This window comes from Cynocephalus volans, chromosome 15 (assembly GCF_027409185.1).
Source record: "Cynocephalus volans isolate mCynVol1 chromosome 15, mCynVol1.pri, whole genome shotgun sequence".
Taxonomy (NCBI): Eukaryota; Metazoa; Chordata; class Mammalia; order Dermoptera; family Cynocephalidae; genus Cynocephalus; species Cynocephalus volans.
The window spans coordinates 52,998,811-53,019,741 of record NC_084474.1 but is presented as its reverse complement, the minus strand read 5'-3'; the positions used below and the strand labels follow the sequence as shown (position 1 = coordinate 53,019,741).

General features: G+C 32.5%; 1 protein-coding gene across 37 annotated transcripts in view; it reads left to right on the top strand.

Annotated features, from left to right (window-relative positions):
• The window catches only part of RIMS2 (regulating synaptic membrane exocytosis 2), a 637,189-nt gene that overhangs the window by 402,784 nt on the left and 213,474 nt on the right, over window positions 1-20,931 (top strand). For 24 of the 37 annotated variants that reach the window (XM_063079161.1, XM_063079141.1, XM_063079165.1 and 21 more), the window contains one exon: window positions 5,718-5,834. In XM_063079161.1, coding sequence (XP_062935231.1) covers window positions 5,718-5,834 — 117 coding nt within the window. Of the gene's footprint in view, window positions 1-5,717; window positions 5,835-13,836; window positions 13,903-20,931 lie in introns of all 37 variants that reach the window. The other 13 variants (XM_063079151.1, XM_063079140.1, XM_063079144.1 and 10 more) reach the window with 1 other exon arrangement.

Genomic DNA, 20,931 nt, shown 5'->3' with positions numbered 1-20,931 from the left:
GCTCACAGAATTCAGAGAAACACTTTATTTAACATTTTCCAGTTTATTATAAAAGATATTATAAAGGATACAGATGAACAGCTGGATGAAGAGATAGATAGGGCAAGCTATAGGGGCTGAATGAGGAGCTTCTATGCCTTTCTGGGTGGGTGCCTCCATGTGTTCAGCAACCTGTAAACTCATGAAATCTCGTTGTTCAAGAGTTTTTATACAGCTTGATCTCCAGTCACCTTCCTACCCACTGGCTCCTTCCAAGAGGTCTGTGGGTGAGGTTGAAAGTTCTAACCCTCTAATCCCAGAATCATTTGGTTTTTCTGGTGACCGGTCCTATCCTGAGGCTCTCTAGGGGCTCCAGCCTAAGTAACTTTATTAGAATAAATTCCAGAGTTATCAAAGGAGCTCATTTTGAGTAACAAAAGACACTTATATCATCCAGAAAATTCCAAGGGTTTTAGGAGCTCTATGAAAGGAACCAGGGACAAAGACCAAATATATTTCATATTATACCATAGCTTTACTTTTACCAAGGAAAGAAATTTGAGCAGTTCGGTGGAACATAGGCTATATCTTAGATTAGATTCGGCTTCATGTTACAGAAATCCCATTATAACAGGAGATTAAAAGGTTTATTCTGTCATGAAAAAGAAGTGTGTGTAAGTAGGCAATCCAGGGCAAGAATGGTAGTTTAAAAAAACCATCCTTGATCTATTATAAAAGCTTCAGTAAGATTTTAAAATACAAATAACAATTATCGTTCCTAAAAAATGATCTACTAAAATATGGTTTGTAAGAAATAAAAGAACATAGAAGTATGAAAACAAAGGCATGAAAAAAATTTAATGGGTATATATAAACCAAAAGAAAATTGGTATCCCAAAATCAATCAGAAAAAACAAATTGAATTCAGTATCAAAAATGTCATAAAGGACAAAGAAAGATATATTCCAGGAAAAAAAATGAATATCAAATCTAAGTTATAACCAGTACCACCACTTTGAGTTATATAGTTTGCTTTGCACAAACCTGTACAAGGAGCCAAAAAAGGGCCAAAGTTCAGCCTGCACTTTGCTCAACTAGTATGCTCATAAGGCCAGTTCTGTACAGAACCACTACTTTTTCATGTTTGCCTTAAGGCACTGTGAAGGCTAATGAGAAGACTGGGGCATAATGATTACGCCCAGATGTGTTCAAAATATAAGTGATGATTGACAGAGTTATAGAGAGAAATAAATGAACAATTGTAGTTAGAGGTTTTAACACATCCCTAACAGAAGTCAGTAGACGAATCAGACGAAAAAAAAAATTAGTAATGGCCTAAAACAGTTGAATAATGTATATATTAGTTCAGATTTATTTTGTGACTCAAATCTTCAATATTTTGCATCTGTATCTTTGTATATATCTCTGTCTGAGATTCCAAGTAAAAAATACAAATTGTTTTTTAACTAAAAAAAATTGGTAAAAAATATTAGTCAAAAATAAAATCTTAGTCAGTCCCAGATAAACCATTTCTCCGAATATTATTCAATAAACTTATAAAAGAATAAGAAGGATAGTTTTTGAAATTCCTGGAACTTATCTAAGATACTACTAAGTAACTTTTGATTATGGATGAGATAATTAGGAAAATTATGAAATATTAGAAATGAATGACAATGAAAATGCTATAATCATTTTTGAGACACAATTAAGCAATATTTAGGAAATCTTTACCTTAAAAGGTATTTATCAAGAAAACAAGAAAGATTGCAAATGGTGAAATGAGACATCACCTCACCCCTGTCAAGAAGACAAAAGATAAAAAGAGCACGAGGATGTGGAGAAAGGGAACCCTTGTACACTGTTGGTGGCAACGTAAACTAGTACAGCCATTATGGAAAACAGTATGGAAGTTCCTCAAAAAATAAAAATAGAACCCTATGGTCCAGCAATCCCACTACTAGATATATACTCAAATGATATAAAATCAGTATGTTAAAGCTATATCTGCACTCCCGTGTTCGTTGAAGCATTATTCACGGTAGCTAAGATATGGAATCAACCTAAATGTCCACCAGCAAATGAATGAATAAAGAAAATGTGGTATATTCACAGAGTAGAACAATATCCAAGATTTAAAAAGAAGAAAACCCTGTTATCTATGACAACATGGATGAACCTGGAGGATATTATGTTTAGTGAAATAAGCCAAGCACTGAAAGGCAAATATTACATGATCTCACTCATATGTGGAATCTAAAAAAGTTGAACTCAAAAATGGTGGTTATGGGGGAGTGGGAGGGGAGGATCAGGGAGATGTTGGTCATTTCACAAAATTTCAGTTAAGAGGAATAAGTTCAAAAGCTCTTTTGTAATTCATGGCGAATAGAGTTAATAAAAATTTATTGTATATTTGAAAATTGCTAAGAGAGTAGATGTTTGTGTGTGCTCACCACATACAAAAAACGCTAAGTATGTGAAATAAAGCACATATTAAACAGCTTGATTTAGCCATTCCATGGTGTATACATATATCAAAACATTAGGCTGTATACCAAAAATATGAGGCTACTTCAAAAAGTTAGTAGAAAAATAGAATTGAAAGATAATATTAATCTTTCCATGAATTTTTTTAAGTATCCTCGTATATATGATTTTTCCTGTCAATTAAAGAAATAATAAAAACAAAATGGTGTATTAGTCCATTTTTCTTGCTTATAACAAAATACTTGGAACTGGGTGATTTATAAGAAAACAAAATTTTGCTTACAGTTTTTGAGGCTGGGAAGTCCAAATTCCATCTGATGGTGGTGACAGTGACCCAAGGATGTCACATTGCAAGATGGTGGAAGCAGAGAGAGCAGAGAGACAGATTCTCTTCTCTCTTCTTTTAAAGCCCTCAGAACCATGTCCCTGATCACCATTTTTAATCCATTTGCGGTGGCATGGTCCTACAATCTATTCACCCCTTCAAGTCTCTACCTTTCAATTACCGTAATAGGATTTCCCACCCTCTTAATAGTCACAGTGGGGACCAAGTTTCTAATATATAAAACTTGGGGGACACAAGTCAAGCTGCAGTGGATTTTGGGGAGACATAATTCAATCCACTACAAATGGTGAGCTAAAAAAGCAGTGAATTTAGGAAACAGAATACAGACCAACAGAGAAAATACTTTAGAGATGTGAAGGAAGGAAATAATAAAAATTAGGGACAAAATGAGGCGCACACAGTAAGAGAGAAAAGTAAGAGAAAGGTAAGAGAGAGTATATGTGAACCCAAAATCTAGTTATTTGAAAAGGCTGATGACATCGATACAATAGAAGGACTGTACATGAAAAATAAGTGGTGTAAATAAATAAAACAATGAAAAAGGGGAACAAATACAGATAAGAAAAAGACTAAAAATAATAATAATTATAAAATTGTTATTAAATTTATTAATCTGGATGAAATGGCTAGATTTCTGAAAAAAATATAAAACACTGAGATTGGCACAAGAAGAAATAGAAAAGTTAAAAAAATCAACAGCTGTTAAATACATTGAAATGATACTCAAAGAGAAACCACTTCACCCCACCCAAAGAAAAGAAGTTCAGACTAAGAAGTTCTTATGGGTAAGTTTTAATCAAGTTCCTGAGAACAGACAGATCTGTCCTATACAACTGGTATAGAAATAGGAAAAAAAGGAAAGCAAACTCTTTTTCTGGAGCTATTATAACCTTAGTTCTAATTTGTACAACTTAGATTTAACCTTGATTCCAACTTCTTTAGTATAGGAAAATATTATGAGCCCATTTTAACTACAAACATAAAAGTCTTACACTCACTAAATCTAACCATGAATTGAAAGCATGATTGTTAGACACCAGAAAATTTGTTTTGGTAATAAACCTTATTAGAGGCAGAAAAAGAATTTTATTATTCAACTCTTAGTTACATTAGATACTTAGTAAATTAGGAGTAGAAGAGAACTACGTATACTTCATAAAGACTTTATAAAGTAAGCATTATACTTAATGGAAAAATTTTAGAGGCATTGACATTAATATCAGAAATAGGAGATGGATGTTCATGATTACTGTCACTGTTTAACATAGTGCTTCAGGTCCTGAAAAATGTTATAATACAAGAAAAAGAAATATGAGGAGGAAGGATTAGTGGAGAAGAAAGAAAAACTGTTATTATTTGCTGATAGTAGGATTATCTACATAGAAAACCCGATGTAATCAAAATGTTAAAACTAATATGGGAATTCTGCCAAATAGATGGCCATATATCAACTTACAAAAAAAGAGTAATAACCAATTAGAAAATATAATGACATAAAGCACTATTCTCCAAAGCAACGCAAAATACAAAGTATCTAGCATTTTATATAACTAACAATTTACAAGATCTTTTTAAAGAAAAATATAAAACTTTAGATAAGGAATAAATGAGAAATGAGAGATATACCCTATTCATGGCTAGAATCCCTTCATATTATAAAGATACCAATTCTAAACAAATTAATCTAGAAATGTAATGCAATACCAGTCAAAATTCTATGTGTGATTTTTAGAAACTTGACATCATTCTAGAATTTATGTAGAAAGATAAAGGTACCAAATAATTAAATCCATTTTGAAATTTTGCCACCAGGCCGTAGTTATTAAAAACAGGATGGAGGACCGAACCCATGGCTCACTCGGGAGAGTGCAGCGCTGGGAGCACCACGGAGCTGAAGCGCCGAGGCCACAGGTTCAGATCCTATGTAGGGATGGCCGGTGCGCTCACTGGCTGAGCGTGGTGCGGGTGACACCAAGCCAAGGGTTCCTTTCCCTTTACCAGTCACAAAAACAAAAACAAACAAAAACAACAACAACAACAACAAAAAAAACCAGGATGGAGCTTGAGCAGTAGCAGCACAATAGACATATTGAATAGAATAGATAGTGCAATATAAATATATATATATACATTTACTTTTATCTTTATATGTGAATTTGATATAATGATAAAGGTGGTACCACAAATATGGAAAGAGTGGGTTGAAAAGGGTAGAAAAATTAGTCTGTTATGTGGAATAAAACTGAAAACTGGATTCCTACATTTTATCGTACATAATATAACATGCCGTGATCTTAATTATGTTTTAAAAGGCTGCTTTGTGTTTAGAGGATGGGGTAAGTGTTGAAAGAAGAGACTATTGTTATAGTTTATTCATGAAGATGGTAATATGAACTAGGGTGGTACCAATGGAGATGGTGAGAAGTGGACAGATTTTGAGTTGTTCTGAGTGCTGAACTCATGTCCAACCACCTATGAAGCATCTCTGTCTCCATTCTTATAAACCATGCAAACAAAAATGTCTTAATACTGACCTCATTTTCTCCACACAAATCTACTTCTTCTCTTCCTGTGTAACATATACCATTGAGTATCACCACTAGAGACCAAGGAGTCATCCACTAATAGTTTTGATGTTCTTTATCTTATCCCAATTGATTTTACCCTAAGTTGAGCTCTTTTTATGTTGTGTCTGTTATAGCAGTAATCTTCACAACCTCTTCAACCTCAAACCGAAATATATACCTTTAACCAGGGGTACAATTAGTTAAAATAAAACAGAAAATTTGGACTCGACATTATAGTGACTTTGTCTTTGTCTAATATCTCTATTAATAAGCGTTATTTCTTAGTGTGGTATATGATTATATCTTGCTAAGATATTTAATGGATCTTGCTATTTTAGTCGGAATGTGGAACAGGGACTTCGAGGGACACGCTCTCCTACTGGACATTATAATACAATTAGCCGAATGGATAGACATCGTGTTGCGGATGATCATTATTCTCCAGATAGAGACAGGTGAATATGATTTAAAACTATTAGACTTTATTATAATCACTGCCTTTAGAAAGGAGTTACCGTAAAATGTTTTCATCTATTCCTTTATCTCAGTTTCTAAAACCGTGTTTTTTCCTTTACAATGTTCAAATTCTTTCTTATAATGGCCACATTGTTTAAAAAAAATGCAAACAACGTTTTCTTTAGTAAGAAAAAAACGAAATGACCTTGCTCTTGCATTTTTGATCCTTTGTTAAATCAAACCAGATAAGTTAGTAGATTTGCACGAGTTAATAATGATAATCATTGAAAATGTTTTATTATTTTTACCTTGTCATAACCATCTATAAAAATACCTTCATGAGACAATAGATTTTAAAGTCTCTACATTAATCAGAGAAATCAGTGTGACTTTTCATATATTGAGGCAGAATCTGGTTTGTTTAGGAAACATTTTATGATTCATGAAGAGGTTTTTCCTCATGGCTTTCAGTAAAACTTTTAAGCATCTTAGAGCATCATGCTTGTTGATTGCTTTATTTGTAAGAATTCTTTGAATTTGCATATTAAGTGTGACAAACTTGGAAATAACATGGTATATTACAATTCTTACATTAATTATTACTAGTTTTTTTAAGTTAAGCAAATTGATTAACTCTCTAATTTATGCTTTGGTTAAATATGAAATGAATGCTATTATATTGTTCCCTAACTATCAAATGAGTTTCAGATAAGATTAGGAAGGAAAGCTGAACTTATATTCAGAGAATATGATAAAATAATGAGGGAACTCAGAAGTCCCTTTGTATGCATCCTCAACCAATTTTAGAAAGAACACTTGGGAGCTTTTAAGTCAACTGATATGAGAAATTACTGTCAATATTTATAAATTTAATTGTTTTGTCTAAATCTAGAGTTATACTCAATTGATATTTATAATTTCAGTGTTTTAGTAACTTCTCCAAAAGAAGAGATAGGGATATCTTAGTCTTCAGTAGTGTCAAGAAAATTTTGGCTTTTGTGTCTAAGATCTAAAAAGAAATTAGGAAGTTATTAAATTAATATCAGTGTAAGTGTCAAATGAAATTGATGTAGTATTTTATTTCTTTTTAATTTGCTTAACTTTTTCATAGTGATCTGTGTCTTTAGGGGAAATTATAGACATGCTACCAGTACAAAGGGATGCTTTTCAAGTACAATAATAATGAAAGTATAACTATGCTGGCACGATTAGGAGTTGGAAGGAATCATATTAGGGTAGGTGAGTAGGTTTTTTAGTTACCTTATTGAATTTTAATGAGCTTGATTATTTCTGAAAACTATTTATATAGCAAATCATAAACTCCTTGTTCATTGAAGGTTTGTTAATGGAAATGACGAAAGAGAAAAATTCTGAAATGACTAAACTTCAAGTTGACGTAAAGTTTTCTTTTAATGAAAAATGGACTTATATTTTCTCTAAAGACAAGAAAATATGCTCTAAATCTTGCAGAAAACAATAGAATAAAATTAACCTCTAGCATTATACTCACAAACAAAAAATGGTTGTTATCATATGAAATGAAGAATATTTTGTCAGTATTTTAAGGCAAGTGGCCCTAGGTTTAATGGCAACAAAATTTTGCTATTAAAGCCGACATGATTAATCCTTGGTATTAGTTAATAATATAGTCATATTAGCTAATTAACATGTCTGAGATATCCTTCAGTATGCATCTATCCCAATTTATGTCTAAAAAATGGCATTATATATTTTGTATTTTCTTTTATAACTTTATGAATCTTTTAGTTTAGCAAAAATATTCAAGTGATTATCTCTAGAAGTATTGGGGAAAATTGATCCATGTGGTTTTATGACTCTTTTAGAGGGCCAGATCATAATTACTCTTAATCGTGAGCTGTCTTAAATCCTTTTTTGAAATAAGTAAAATAGAATTTAATTATATAGAATTATAGAACCATTTTTAATATTATTTTTGTATTATCTGTGTAAACAGTCATTAACATGAGGAATCAAAATTCAAACAGTACAATATTATCCATATATGTAGTCTATCACATTATTAAACAATGGCTCCTTGACTTCTGTTTTACCCTAATATTCTAAATGATTTTGATAATAAAATGCAGGTGAAGGCATTATAATTTTTATGTATTATTTAGGAGGTAAGAATACTCTAGAACTCTTGCAATGAATTTTCATTAATAGCATTTTATAGAGTCAATCAGTAATACTGTTGATTAAATGCCTAAGAGATAATTTCCTTTGAGATAGTAAATATAATTTAGGTATTTTGAGAGGCACATTAACCTTTGTTGTCAGTACAAGTGCACTGGACTAGAATAGCATTTTGTTGAATGTACTCTTTTTCACAGGCTTGGAACCATATGGCCTTGGGTTTGAATCTAGGATTGTACTTCTTGCTAATTGTGTGCCTTTGGGAAAATTAACCTCTTTGACACTTAATTTCCTTATCTATAAAATTAGAATATTAGTTCCAACTTTATAAGGCTTAAAATGTGGATTAAATGACACAGTGCCTCCAGTTGTATAGTATGTACTCAGAAAACGTGCCTTATCCTTAACACTTTAGAAGAATATTTTGGCTTGCAAATAATTTACATTTGTTTTGCTTATTAATTAAGAAAATACAAAAAACAGAGAAATTAGTCAATTCAGGTATTTGTTTTTAAGTTTTATAGAGAATGTAGAACATAAGTTGGACTTTGATAAGTGGATATGTTCATTCAGTCAAGAACAAAGATACAGAAGCAGAACACACCTATACATCATAAAGGCCCAGTACGAAGGATGAAGGATTTAGGGATATGTTGGAAAGTTGTGTGTGAAGACAGTGGCTTTCACACTGTCTGTACTAGGTGAGAAACAATGCTATTTGACATTCATTTATAGTACTTGGTTAAATTTAACAAGTGCGAGAAAGCGATATAGTGTTGGTATCTTTTTTCATAGGTAACGTAAACGGAATTATGTATCAAAATTTTGTTGGATCTTTGTTTCTTTGCACTCTGTTATCACTAGTCAAAATTCTATTCTGTTTTTAAAAGTATATAGATTCTTTACAAATAATTCAGAAACCTGGATGCAGGGATATTAGCTAAAATAATGAATTATGAAGGACATCTTTCATCTTCTACCCTCTTCACCCTCCTTTTTTGCCATTGTTCCTCTGGTAAATCCTGGTAACTACTATAACTAGGAGCATAATTTTCCTGGGGCAGACTATGTGGCTTTAGTATTAGAAATCATTTTCAGAGCTTTTTCTTTACATGAGTTAATTTACTATTAAAATAACTATGGAGTATTAGATAATATTTCTGTAACATTTCAGAGATATCCTGCAGTATGCATTTTTATTTATATCTCAGAATCCAAAATATATTGGGTGCATTTATTTCCATGGAGTTTGCTTTTAGCATTATAAGAAAACAAAAATTAATACTGGCAGAAGATAAATTACTTTATGAACTTTTTTCTCCTGTGCATTCAATTAATAAATTTATATTCTAAAAAGAAAAATGCCCCATTATATGGACCTCTGGGATACCTCACACACTTAGCCATTTCTCTATTCCTTATCTGGCTACCAGAAAGTGTAACACACATCCATAACTATTGCATCAGATTGAATAGTTGCATGAGTTCTTTCAGTTATCATCTATGAGGGAAACACATCTTTGAAAGTTTAAAATTATAGAGAAAGTAAATGAAAAAAGCGCATTCACTTTACAAATATAACATTTTATTTATTACATTTCAGGAACATATTTTAAGGTAGTTAAATAATACCGAGTATATTGCAGTAACTATAAAGTAAGCAAAACATTAACAATGTTAAAGATGCAAGGCAGTAAGTTTTGCATTAAGTTAGGGTTGTTGGGCAAAGCTTTCAAAAATAGAGTTTTACCTAAGGATAGGATACTTTAGCTCCTGCTCTTGCAGACATTTTTGTGTGTCTGATGGTTTCTAAAAGGGGACATTCAGGCTAATTTAATATAGTGTAAGGATAATTCATTATAAATACAATTTTGTGCTGTCATTAAAGGTTATATTACTTAAGAATCAAAGTGTTTCTTGAAATTGGATTAGTAATCTAGTTTAGTTCTTTGAATAGTGATATTTTTTATCGTGATTCTTAGAATCTGAGACTTTTTAATTTCACTTTCTTTTTTCCTTTTTAAAATTTAGTAAATGTTTCCCATTTTTTCTTCTACAATGAATTATTGCTTTGCTCAGATTTTTTAAAAAATTTCAAACAGATTGGACTAAATGGAATTTTTAATATATCATTTTTTGTCTAACTTACTATGCATATTCAAGACATGCATATTTATTGCTCAGGTTTTATTATGTGCCTTTATTTTGGAAGAAAAGTAAGCATGATTCATGATTCATTGGAGAGATATAAAATGTTTTTAAGTTGTAGCAAGAAATTATAGCAAAAGAGTGGACATAAGGTGGATTTTAGAGGGCCTATACTAGAATAGATTGGTAAATTTTGTGTAATGTTCATACATGTGTTTTCATAGCTTTCAACAGAATCTCAAGGGGAGTCATGACAAAATAAGGTTAAGAACTAACATGAGTAGTGATGGAAAAGAGAAATAAAATAAATTGATGCTTGCTAAAGATGATTATGTTTTCTTTGGCTTTATGGGGACAAAACTAATGATAAGACTCAAGAAAAATATTAGAAATTAGATGATAATATATATATATTCTAATTTATAAATTTTAAAAAGCTTTGAAGTTTCTCTTAGTCTTAAGTAATTTTTGGAAAAAATCTATCCCTTTTTAAATCATTAAATCCCAACATCATGACTGTTGGGTATTATTTTTTTTCTTTAAAAAGCCAGGAATGCTTTTCATGATACTTCTTCATTTTCTTATACTACGTAGGCTTATAATCTGTTTACATTTCTAGAATGTTTCTATGATTATGTGAACCACTTGCTCTCTTTGGAGAGAAGTTTCATCATGAAGATGGTATAATTTTCTTTTTGCTTTCTAGTTCAATTCAAAATATATTTATTGTTTGGGTTACCCATTGTGCACAAAGATTTAAAAAAGACATTATCCTGATCTAGATAGACACATTATTATATATTGACTAACTACAAAATGTAGAAGAGTGTGAGGCAGAAACATAGTCTTATTGGAATAGATTGGAAAGAAAATTGTTTGATTGGGTCTGTTGGAAAAGGCTTCAAAGAGAATTTGGACTTTAAAGATTGAGTATGATTTTAAAAGGCAAAGAAGTGGAGAAAGAAGACAGATGATGAGCATTCTTGACAGAGTGATAGGCATGAACAGAGTCGTGGAGTCAGAGAAGCACATGATATATTTAGAGAATCTTAGGTAGACTGTTGTCCCTAGACAAAAGGTAGTAGAATGGAAGATGGGAAGTGACGGGAGATGAAGACTGCACATAGTTTAGAACGTTTAAAGGATTTGTACTCGTTTTTCGATATTTGGAGCTATTGAAGGATTTTGAGTAAGGTACCTACGTGATCAGTAAGCATAATTCGCAAATATATTATTGTAGACGGTGAAGAATGGATTGGGTCGGGGAGGGCTGGGATCTGAAAGTAAGGAAACTTAAGAGAAGGCTATTTCAAAAGACATGTTAAGCCTGATTTAAAACAGTGGCAGGAGAAAAGGAAAAGAAGGGAGAAATCAGAGTTATTTATATATCAGAACCAGCACTATTTAAAAATTAGTTGAATGTGGAAAATAAAGAAATGGGAGAGTTAAATTCTGAGATTTTAAAACTTGGTTTATTAAGTAAATATTTTAATCATTAGCTGAAACTGGGACAACAAGAGGAAGAATAGCTGAAGTATTATATTAAGTTTCAGGGGCTGGCTGGGTTGCTCAGTTGGTTAGAGCATGGTGCTGATAACACCAAGGTCCACGGTTCAATCCTGTACCAGCCAGCCACCAAATAAAAGAAAAGAAAAAGAAAGAAAATCAAAGGGGTATTAAAGAACTATGTTTGAAATTAAGAAGAACTTTAGAGATCATGGAGTCCTAGGTTCTAAAGAGTTGCCTAAGCGACTGCTGTGGTAGGTAAGGGTGAGGCCACATGAATAGGGATCCAGGTTTTTCACTCCTTTTTTAGCTAGAGTCATTCTGATTTTATTGGATTCCTATATATTGATTCTGTATCAAATTTTGTTTGAAAGCAAGTGGTCTGCTAAAAAGAAAAAGTTTGAAAACTACTGCTTGAGCCCTCTCACAAATGCAGCACCGGATGTCCAAATAGGTAAAGTGTATTACTCAAGCCTCACAATTAATGTGAGTTTTCCTAAATATCTACATGACACTGAAACACCATATGGAGGGCCCATGTGGCTCTTCAAACCATGTGGAAGCAGCTGGAAATGTGCTATGCAACCCAAAGAAAAATCAAGGCTAAAGCAAAGTGTTAGTTCACACTATAAAAACAGATTATCCAGAAAGGATGTGTTCGAGTAAAAGGCCAGGGAATGAATCTTGGAAAACCATTACTTCTAAGGAATACAGAAAAAGGGAATCCAGTAAATGAAATGGGTAAAGAAGCAGTAAGATAGGTAAGACACCAGAATACTTGGTACATACTTAAATGTAAATAAATACTATGTTTAATAGCCAGTGAGAATAGTGTTTCAGAAACCAAGAGAGGAGAGAGTTTGAAAATCAATGTCTAATATCACAGATAAATGTAGTATGATGAATATTAAGAGGAGACTAAATTTTTTTTAGTATTCACAGATAACATTCATAGGATAGCTTCAAGAGAATAGTAGAGGCAGAAATCAAATTACAATAACCTTAAAGCATAATTGGGAAGGGAAGAAGTGGTGGCAAGAATTATAGACATGTCTTTTAAGTTATTTTATGATGAAAAAAAGTGAGAGAGATGCAATGGCTTGAGAGGAAGGTTAGCAAAGTTTTTATTTTTAGGATTAAGTGCAATGGAGGAAGGGAAAGCAGAAGAGAATAGTGAGTGAAGCACAATCATGTGGAATGCAGGATTACAAGTAGAAGCATTTCTTCTTTTGCTGCAGAGGAGAAGGACAAGTGAAGATGTGAATATATATTTACTCTACATTTGGAGGTTGTATTATGAAAATTGAGAGGGTTCAAGATTTGTTTCCATTGTTTACTGAAGCAGAATGATCATCTGCCAAAATTAAGTGTTTTGGCATTAAAGGTCTTAAGAAAGTAGAAAATTTTAAATTAGGGCTGTAGAAAGAAGAGAATCAGCTACAGATAGGTAAAAGGGTAGTGTGCTGCTTTGATTTTTTATGGTAGTCAGGAAGCATGAACTGTACCAGGGCTAATACTATGTGATCAATATAAAACATAGTAAATATAAAAATAGCTTTCAATAAATTTAATAAATAAAATTAATAATCAAATAAAAAATTTGAATCAGTTTGTTCTTTACTAAATGCACTTTTTAAAGCCCCTTTTAATTATATTTAATTATTAATGATTGAAGGAGATATAATTACCTTATAAAATCTTGTAGGTATTATTATTAGAAATTACCTCTTTTGTTATTTTGTTCTTCAACTTTCTGGTCATTTTATTATTTTTCTCTTCTTACCATTCCTCCTAAAAAACAGGAAAATGTCTCTATTGTATAGCATTTCTTAAATGGTGCTGAAAATGTTTGAGTGATAATTGATAAGATTTTTATTTTGAAATATGATTTTTTAATATAATGTTTTATTTTTTGTTACATTTTTGGGGAGATATTTTAAACTTTAGCACTTGAAATATGATTTTTTAAAATCTCAATTTTATGTTTTTTGTTACTTTTTATTTTAGGATATTTTAAGCTTTAACACTCCCATATTAAAAAAGACATTGGGAGGAGTGGGCAAGCTTTCCAGTAACAATTTTCATTTGCTTTGCTTACTATCTGTCTTTTTGAATCTCACTTTTAAAATTACACCTTTTTCACTTCTTTCCTGAGTCTCATTTATATTCTTTTCTCTGCCATGCTTGCAGTCATTTTCTTACTCTACCTCGCTCCAGATACAGTCAGACCATTGAGCATCATCACAGGGATGGCAGGTATATTTTTCTTACAATTGAGTTTGTTTGTAGAATTGCATGTGCCTGTCTATTAATATAATTCACTTGTATTTCTGTTTTTTATATATACATATATGGTTACTAATGAAATATAGAAATATTACCCTTATAAAATAGTATGAAATAAAATACATATAAACTACTTAATTGTAGTAGGATATCAAAAATATAGCTTCTTTTTGGTGAAATAAGATCATGTCTTTGATGATCCTAAAAATTTAGTTCTCCAGGAATTACAGATAACTTTTATCTAAAAGGATAGAATAACAGTATTCTTTTTAAATGAACTGCAGTTGACTACCCACCTTCCTCAGCAGAGTTCATAATTATATATCTATAATTATATATTTACACAGCATTGGTTGATTTATACATGTCTTAGAAACCTGCTTCTCCACCCCTGCTCCAGAAGAGAGGAATCTATTCTTGAAGTGCTTAGGTTGAACTGATTTGTCTGTCAAAGGTGGTGGTGATCTACCCCTTGGGTCATAGTAAATAATCCTGAATCTGTGGAGAATACTGGGTCTGTGGGAATACCTTTGTTTATTTTTACCTTACCACCATTCTTCTTTCCAAAGTAGGAATTTGCAGTGATTCATTGTAAATACAGCTCCAATACCTTAAAGAAATATAATTTATATTGGAGGAAAATATTGATTACCTGGCATTTAACAGAAAAGGGGATTAACTAGAAAGAGAGGGGAAAGAAGTTCTCTAAAGTTTATAAAGTTCTCAAGGCTATATGTAGCTTTAGGGATTTGAGCCAGTTCAGTAACATTTTGAGGCTTTTTAGGTAGAGAAGAAAATAATAGTAATAATGTAGTTGTGGGTTCAGCTAGTGTAGATTAAGAATTATGTGTCATACTTAGTTACCAGACTATTGTTTTAAAGTGATTTGGGGTTATGTGTGACCTCCTTTATCACTATTAAATTAGTTAATTAAGAGTTAATAATAAAAGAGTTTAGAAAAATAATTGAAAACGAATGGGTAAATTCCTAAGGATTGAATTCATGTGAGTAAATGTGGAAGGAAACATACTAGGTAACATCAGCAATAAATTCCTAAAAAGTCAAGTTTTGTGATAATTTTCAGTAAATGTAATTGAAATTTAGTGTCTTTCAGTTTAATTATATGATAGTAGTTATTGTTATATTTTTCTATTGCTTTTTCAAAGTCTCCCTGCTATTATTTTGCTTCTATACTAAATAATTCTTTTTGTTTGTTTATTTTTACTGTTGCCTTATTATTATATTTTGACTATGTTTTGGTTGCAATGATTACACATTTACCTTCTGAAAATATGAAAAAGTAGTTATATATCTGTATCCTAATAATTGACAAGGCGTTTCTCTTTGTCAATTCATACATGTCTGAGACATTACTGATTATAGGCTTATTCTATTACTCTGGTATCTCTTCATTTCATTCTAAGGTAAAATGATTTACCATATTACTTTCCTTATACATTACATTGTTCTTAGTCTCAGTTATCAATAAGTAGATTGTCTGCCACATGTTATTTACTTTTTCAGTTCACTAATGTAGATAGAATTAGTTCTTGATCAGCTCTAAGTTGGTTATCAATTTCATATAATTATATTTATTAAAATTCTCGACCTCAACCTAACTGGCCTGTTTTGAAGGGGGCATTTATAAATTGTCTTTCTAGACTATGATTTGGTTTGTGGCCAGAAAACACAAAATTATTAATGTTTGTTTTAAAATATAACACAGGAAAATCTGTTTTAGAAAATGAGTTATCAAATATCTAACTGTAGATTTGCTATGTACATTTACATGTATATGTAATATTTATTTCACATGAATTAAGGCACTTTCCTGGTCTAGGGCAGCAGAAACCCATGAGGGCCTGAATGAGGTCTAGTAGACACCTACTCCTACACAATTTGGGTAGATTTTGAATTTCCTGAGTTATTTTTAAAAATATTATCTTTCATTATACATACAAAAGAATGTATGTAAGTTTCAAAACATAGTAATAAAATGAAGATCCATGAATCTACGACCCAAACTGAGAACCAGAACATCTGGTCACATACCTTGCATCTCCCTGTACTTTCCTTGCCGATTGCATCCTATGCCTCTTTCACAGAAATAGCACTATACTGAATTTTCTGTTTAACATTCGCTTCCTTTCACTTTTCAAAGTGACTTTGATCATTTGTTTTTTATTCATATAACTTTCTAAGTTACTCATCCCTCTGAACTCCATCCCAATCCACTGTGAGATTCTCGAGCTAACATTTTTTTGGACAGCTGTTGAAGATATAAATGCTTATCTAGTCTCCTTTACGTATATACATAATGTTCCGTGCTTGTTATCTTTAACTCTTGTATCTTTGTATGTAATGCAACTAAACACAACCACCCACTACCCTTCCATGTTGCTATTATCTGTTGACCTCGTGGTTATGCCATTTTATTCACTGATGATTTTAGCACCTAGCTTTTGCTTCATCTGCATCACATTTCCTGCCATTAGTCTGAGTAATGTCAGCATTCACCTGAATGATTGATTCAGCACCCACTTACTTCCTTAACTGTCTCAAATACAGTGAGCTTTACCCCCAATTCTACTTCAGTCACTCCCTCACATGGCCATATTCGAATTTCATTATCTTTTGAAATTGTTCTATCTTTGAAATCTTAATTCAAATACTACACTCTTGGACTCTAGAATTGGACATGTTTCTCTCTTATTCTTTCATTGAGTTATTTTTACTTCACTGTTCTTTTGTCTCAATAGAGAACCCTATATTTACCCCATTACCTTCTCACTATTAGTTTCCACCTTTCTTTACTTACTTACGTATCCAGAGGTTGAATCCATTCTCAGAAATATCTTTAATTCCCTTCCTACACTGTTCTTTTATCTGTTTGACAAAGTTCAAATCTGATTCAATCTCTTTCTCTTGCAGAATAGTTTTTGAAATAAGTTATCCAAATTCTCCCTAATTCACCTACTTGGGTCAAAATAATTGAACACTTAAAAGGAAAAGCACCTAAAAGGAAAAGTGACCTTGTTATTGAGAGGTGTAAAAAAGAAAGTGGCATCAATCTCTAAGTTTCCCACTTCCCAGCTTAGGTTTCAAGGTAGCATGTACTCTTATCTGAATTCCCCTTCTGGGAATAATAATAATACTTGGTAATAGCTCCAGGTGGGCTGTAGTTTGGCTGTATGATATCAGGAAGCCTCTAAATGGAATGAAAGTAGTTAACCCAACATGGCATCCCCAGTCTATAACCAGTCCATAAGAAGAATCTAGGCTTTCACTGGTCTCTCTACTCCAGTATTTTAACATGAAAAATTGTGAATATTAGCTCTTTGAAACAGAAGAATACAGGCTTATATAATGTTTGCTATACTTCTTTTATATTACTTCAGGAGACAAATATGAACTAATATTAGGAATGAAAACTCATTTTCTTCTGGCCAAGTTATGCTGACTAGTACAAAATTATCTTTGATTTATTGTGCATTTTCAAACACAATCAACATTTAAACAAACATGTTTAGAATGGATATCTTGTTATCCTTTATAAATATCCCCTTATTAAAATATATGCTTTATTTTATTTATTTATTTATTTTGATTTTCATGGCCCTTTGCCAATTCCTCCCTTTCCACTCTCTCTTTCCCTTTTTTGTACCCCCATCAACATAATATCTGTTCTTTTGTCTACACTTTATTTTAATAAATGCACCACTTACATTTAGAATATATTCCTGTACCCTACTTTTTTTTGCTAGTATTTATCTCTATTTAAAAATATCCACAGCATATTAAGGCATTACTGACATTAATGGTGGGCAACTGGTGGGGAATTTTTTGTAAAGGCATCATGATGGAGAGAAAACTCAGCTGTATCTTAAAGGATGAATAGCAATTATTTAGATTTATGTGAAGGTAAGATAGGATTTCAGTGGCATTTTAAAGAAATGTATGAGCAAAGTCACAGAAGCAATAAACACCTAATATTTTAGTGCTGTTGGAGCATTATCCACAAGGCAGGAAATAGCAAGAAGTAAATCTAGATTGATAGGGAGGGTCTTGATTATGAAGAAGCTTGTATGCTTTGTTAAGGAATTTAAATCTAAGACTGTAGGTGCTAGAGGTACTTTGAAGGGTTTTAAATATGGGATGGCTATAATAAGTTTATTCAATGTAGGGTAACTAGAGACTATGTGGATGGTTGATTTGAAGACAAAAAGATGTGGAAAAGAAAAACATGTATTAAGGTAGTGGATGGAGGGATAGTGAGATGAGAGATTTAATAAATTAAAATTAGTAATACTTGGTAAGTAATAGAATTTGGATGTTGAGAGAGAGTGAAGAGACAAGAAATATTCCCAGTCTTATAGCTTGGGTAACTGGGTGCATGTGGTACCTAAAGAAGGGTCTGGAAGTTGTTTGATTCTTGAATTACTGAGATGGCTAAGGAGAAACCTCTGGAAAAGGTAAATAATTTTACATTAAAGAGGTCTAGGCTACATAGAGCAATTTAGGAGTAAATTTACTACTAATGGTAACTAGTGTCAAAAATGTAAGTGAAATCAACCTGAGAAACAAGCCATGAAATGAAGGCCAAGGAGTTTTCTTCTGCTCTGGGAAACATTAAGTGGCAGATGGAGGAAGTGGGTGCTTCTCATGGACATAATAAGGAAAGATTGAGAAAAGTCAGAATAGAGCTAATGGAACAGAAAGTTTTAAGAAGGAAGACATAATGTCAACAGTAAAAATAATAAATGTAGAATGCCTGTTGGGTTTGTCAAGTGAGCAGTTCTTAGTGACTTTAGCTAGGATAATATTTAGAAGGATGGCAGGGGGTGGCGGGGGGAGGAAGGGGAGCAGATTGCAGTAAACATGACTAGAAGGTAAGAAATGAATTTATCAAAAAAGTGTGGAGGAGAAATATTAGATTAGAGTATGTGATATCAAAGGACATTTCTTTTTTAAAAAAACAGGAAATATGTCCATGCATTTCTAGGGTAGAGTGAAGGATACTCTAGGAATAGAGAAGTTGAAAATACAAGGAAAAAAAAGATAACTGGAAGAAGGTCTTAGAAGAGGTAGGAGGGGTTTGAGCTACATGAACAGATGGGGTTTGTGCAAGAAAAAGGTCTTATTTACTCTTGGGACAGGAAGGAAATAGATGAGCGAGGTGGAGCTAAGTAAAAGGTTGTTAGTGGGAAGATATCCAACTATGGCATTAAACCAGAGTTAGGGTTCTGATGAACGGTTGAATAGCAAGAGTTGGATTAGAAGGAAAGCTGAGTGTTATATATGGGAGTAGTTTAGATGATCAATCAAAGAGTCCAGGATGGGTAAGGAAGGAAGAAATGCAAAGAGGCATTAGGAGTATCTACTGGCAGAAATTGGTGGGACCATGGAACAGAAAGTATCAAATGAAGATAAGTAGGAGTGAGATTATGAGACATCTAACAGAATTAATGGTTGTAAACAAAGGTTAAGATAGTGAAGTTTAATATTGCTGAGTTTGAGTAGTTTCTTTGGATTCTGAAATCCACAGTATTTCCCCAGAAGTGATGGGATGATGCAGGACAAAATGAGGATCATCGAAGTTATGAAAATTTACGGATTGAAGTTCATGATTGTTGAACAATTTTCTGCATATGTGTTGAAATCTCCTAGCATTACTATAGGAATTAGGGTAAAGAACATGATTGACAGCCAGAATTTCCAAAATTACCAATGACTAAGGGATAGTGATTGAAAATTGGATAGATATTAGCAACTTGAATTGATAATGGATGTTATAGCTAAGTGGCATGTTTAAGAGAAGGACTGGGTACGTGACGGTGGGAGAGTAATGGTTGGAAGTGTGTCTAGGGAACCAACCTCCCCACCTGGATCCATGAACTGTGAAATGTGAAAAAATAAGTAGCTTCTGTAGATGAGGGCTACACTGGAACCAGAGGTTGCAAGGTTCAGCTAAATGTTATTTAAGCCAGGAATATGCAGAAACTATTTTGTGGAAAGGTTGATGATGTAAGGAAGTTTGTTCATAACAGAATGATGATTCTTGAAATTATAGCAGAGAATTAGACAAGACTAAGAATGGTACAGAGAGGGGAAAAAGAATGGTACAGAGAAGAGTATAGGAGATGAAGAATTTATAGAGAAGGATATCAGGGATAATGGGGCTTGCCTTTTACTTGATAGCTAAGAATTACAGGGAAAAGATGCTTGAATAGAAGTAATTAACCTCAAATATCCTAAGTTTATTTTAAGTTGTTTTGATGCCAAAACTGGATGAGGGTTCTGGTAAGGGTCTGACCTGGTTCTAGAATAGTGTTCAGGGCTGCTATGGAGTTTGAAGAGAGGCAATGGTCTTATCTCAAGGTATTTAGGGCCATAACTAGGACTCTGATTAAAGAAAAGATTCTGACAAAGTGGAGTCATGATAAAGGATAGGATTTCTGTGGGGAATGTAGACCGTTTTCTTATAGATGCCCCACTTAGAAAGTAGTACTGAGAACTCTTAGTAAATGTGAACAAAGCCGATAACCCATACTTTCCCACCTACCTTTTTTTCTTTAACTTTTCTCTGCATTTTTACAAATATTCTTCTTCCCTCTTAACAACTGTTCTCTTCTCCATCAAAACTAACTTTTGTGTGTCTAATTCTAACTTCTCTTAATTTCTCTGGAATTTTCCTGCATTCATTATTTCTTGTTTCTGCTATATTTTCAGTTTCTTTTCCTTTACTGATTTTACTTCTCTGCAAATTATTGTTGAAGTCTCCTTAATAATATCTTCATTCCATTCTACCACTCCTTCTAGCCACCTTGAGAATGGTCTAGTTCTTTCTTTCTCTTTCTTTCTTTCACTTAGTTCAATTTTCTTGAGTATGTATTTTAGCATATCCTTCCTCCACTTCTTCATCAATTCCTAAGCCTTAATCTCTGCAGTTTGACCTCTACCTCTCTCAATTTACCGAAATGTTTTTCTCCTTGGTTATTA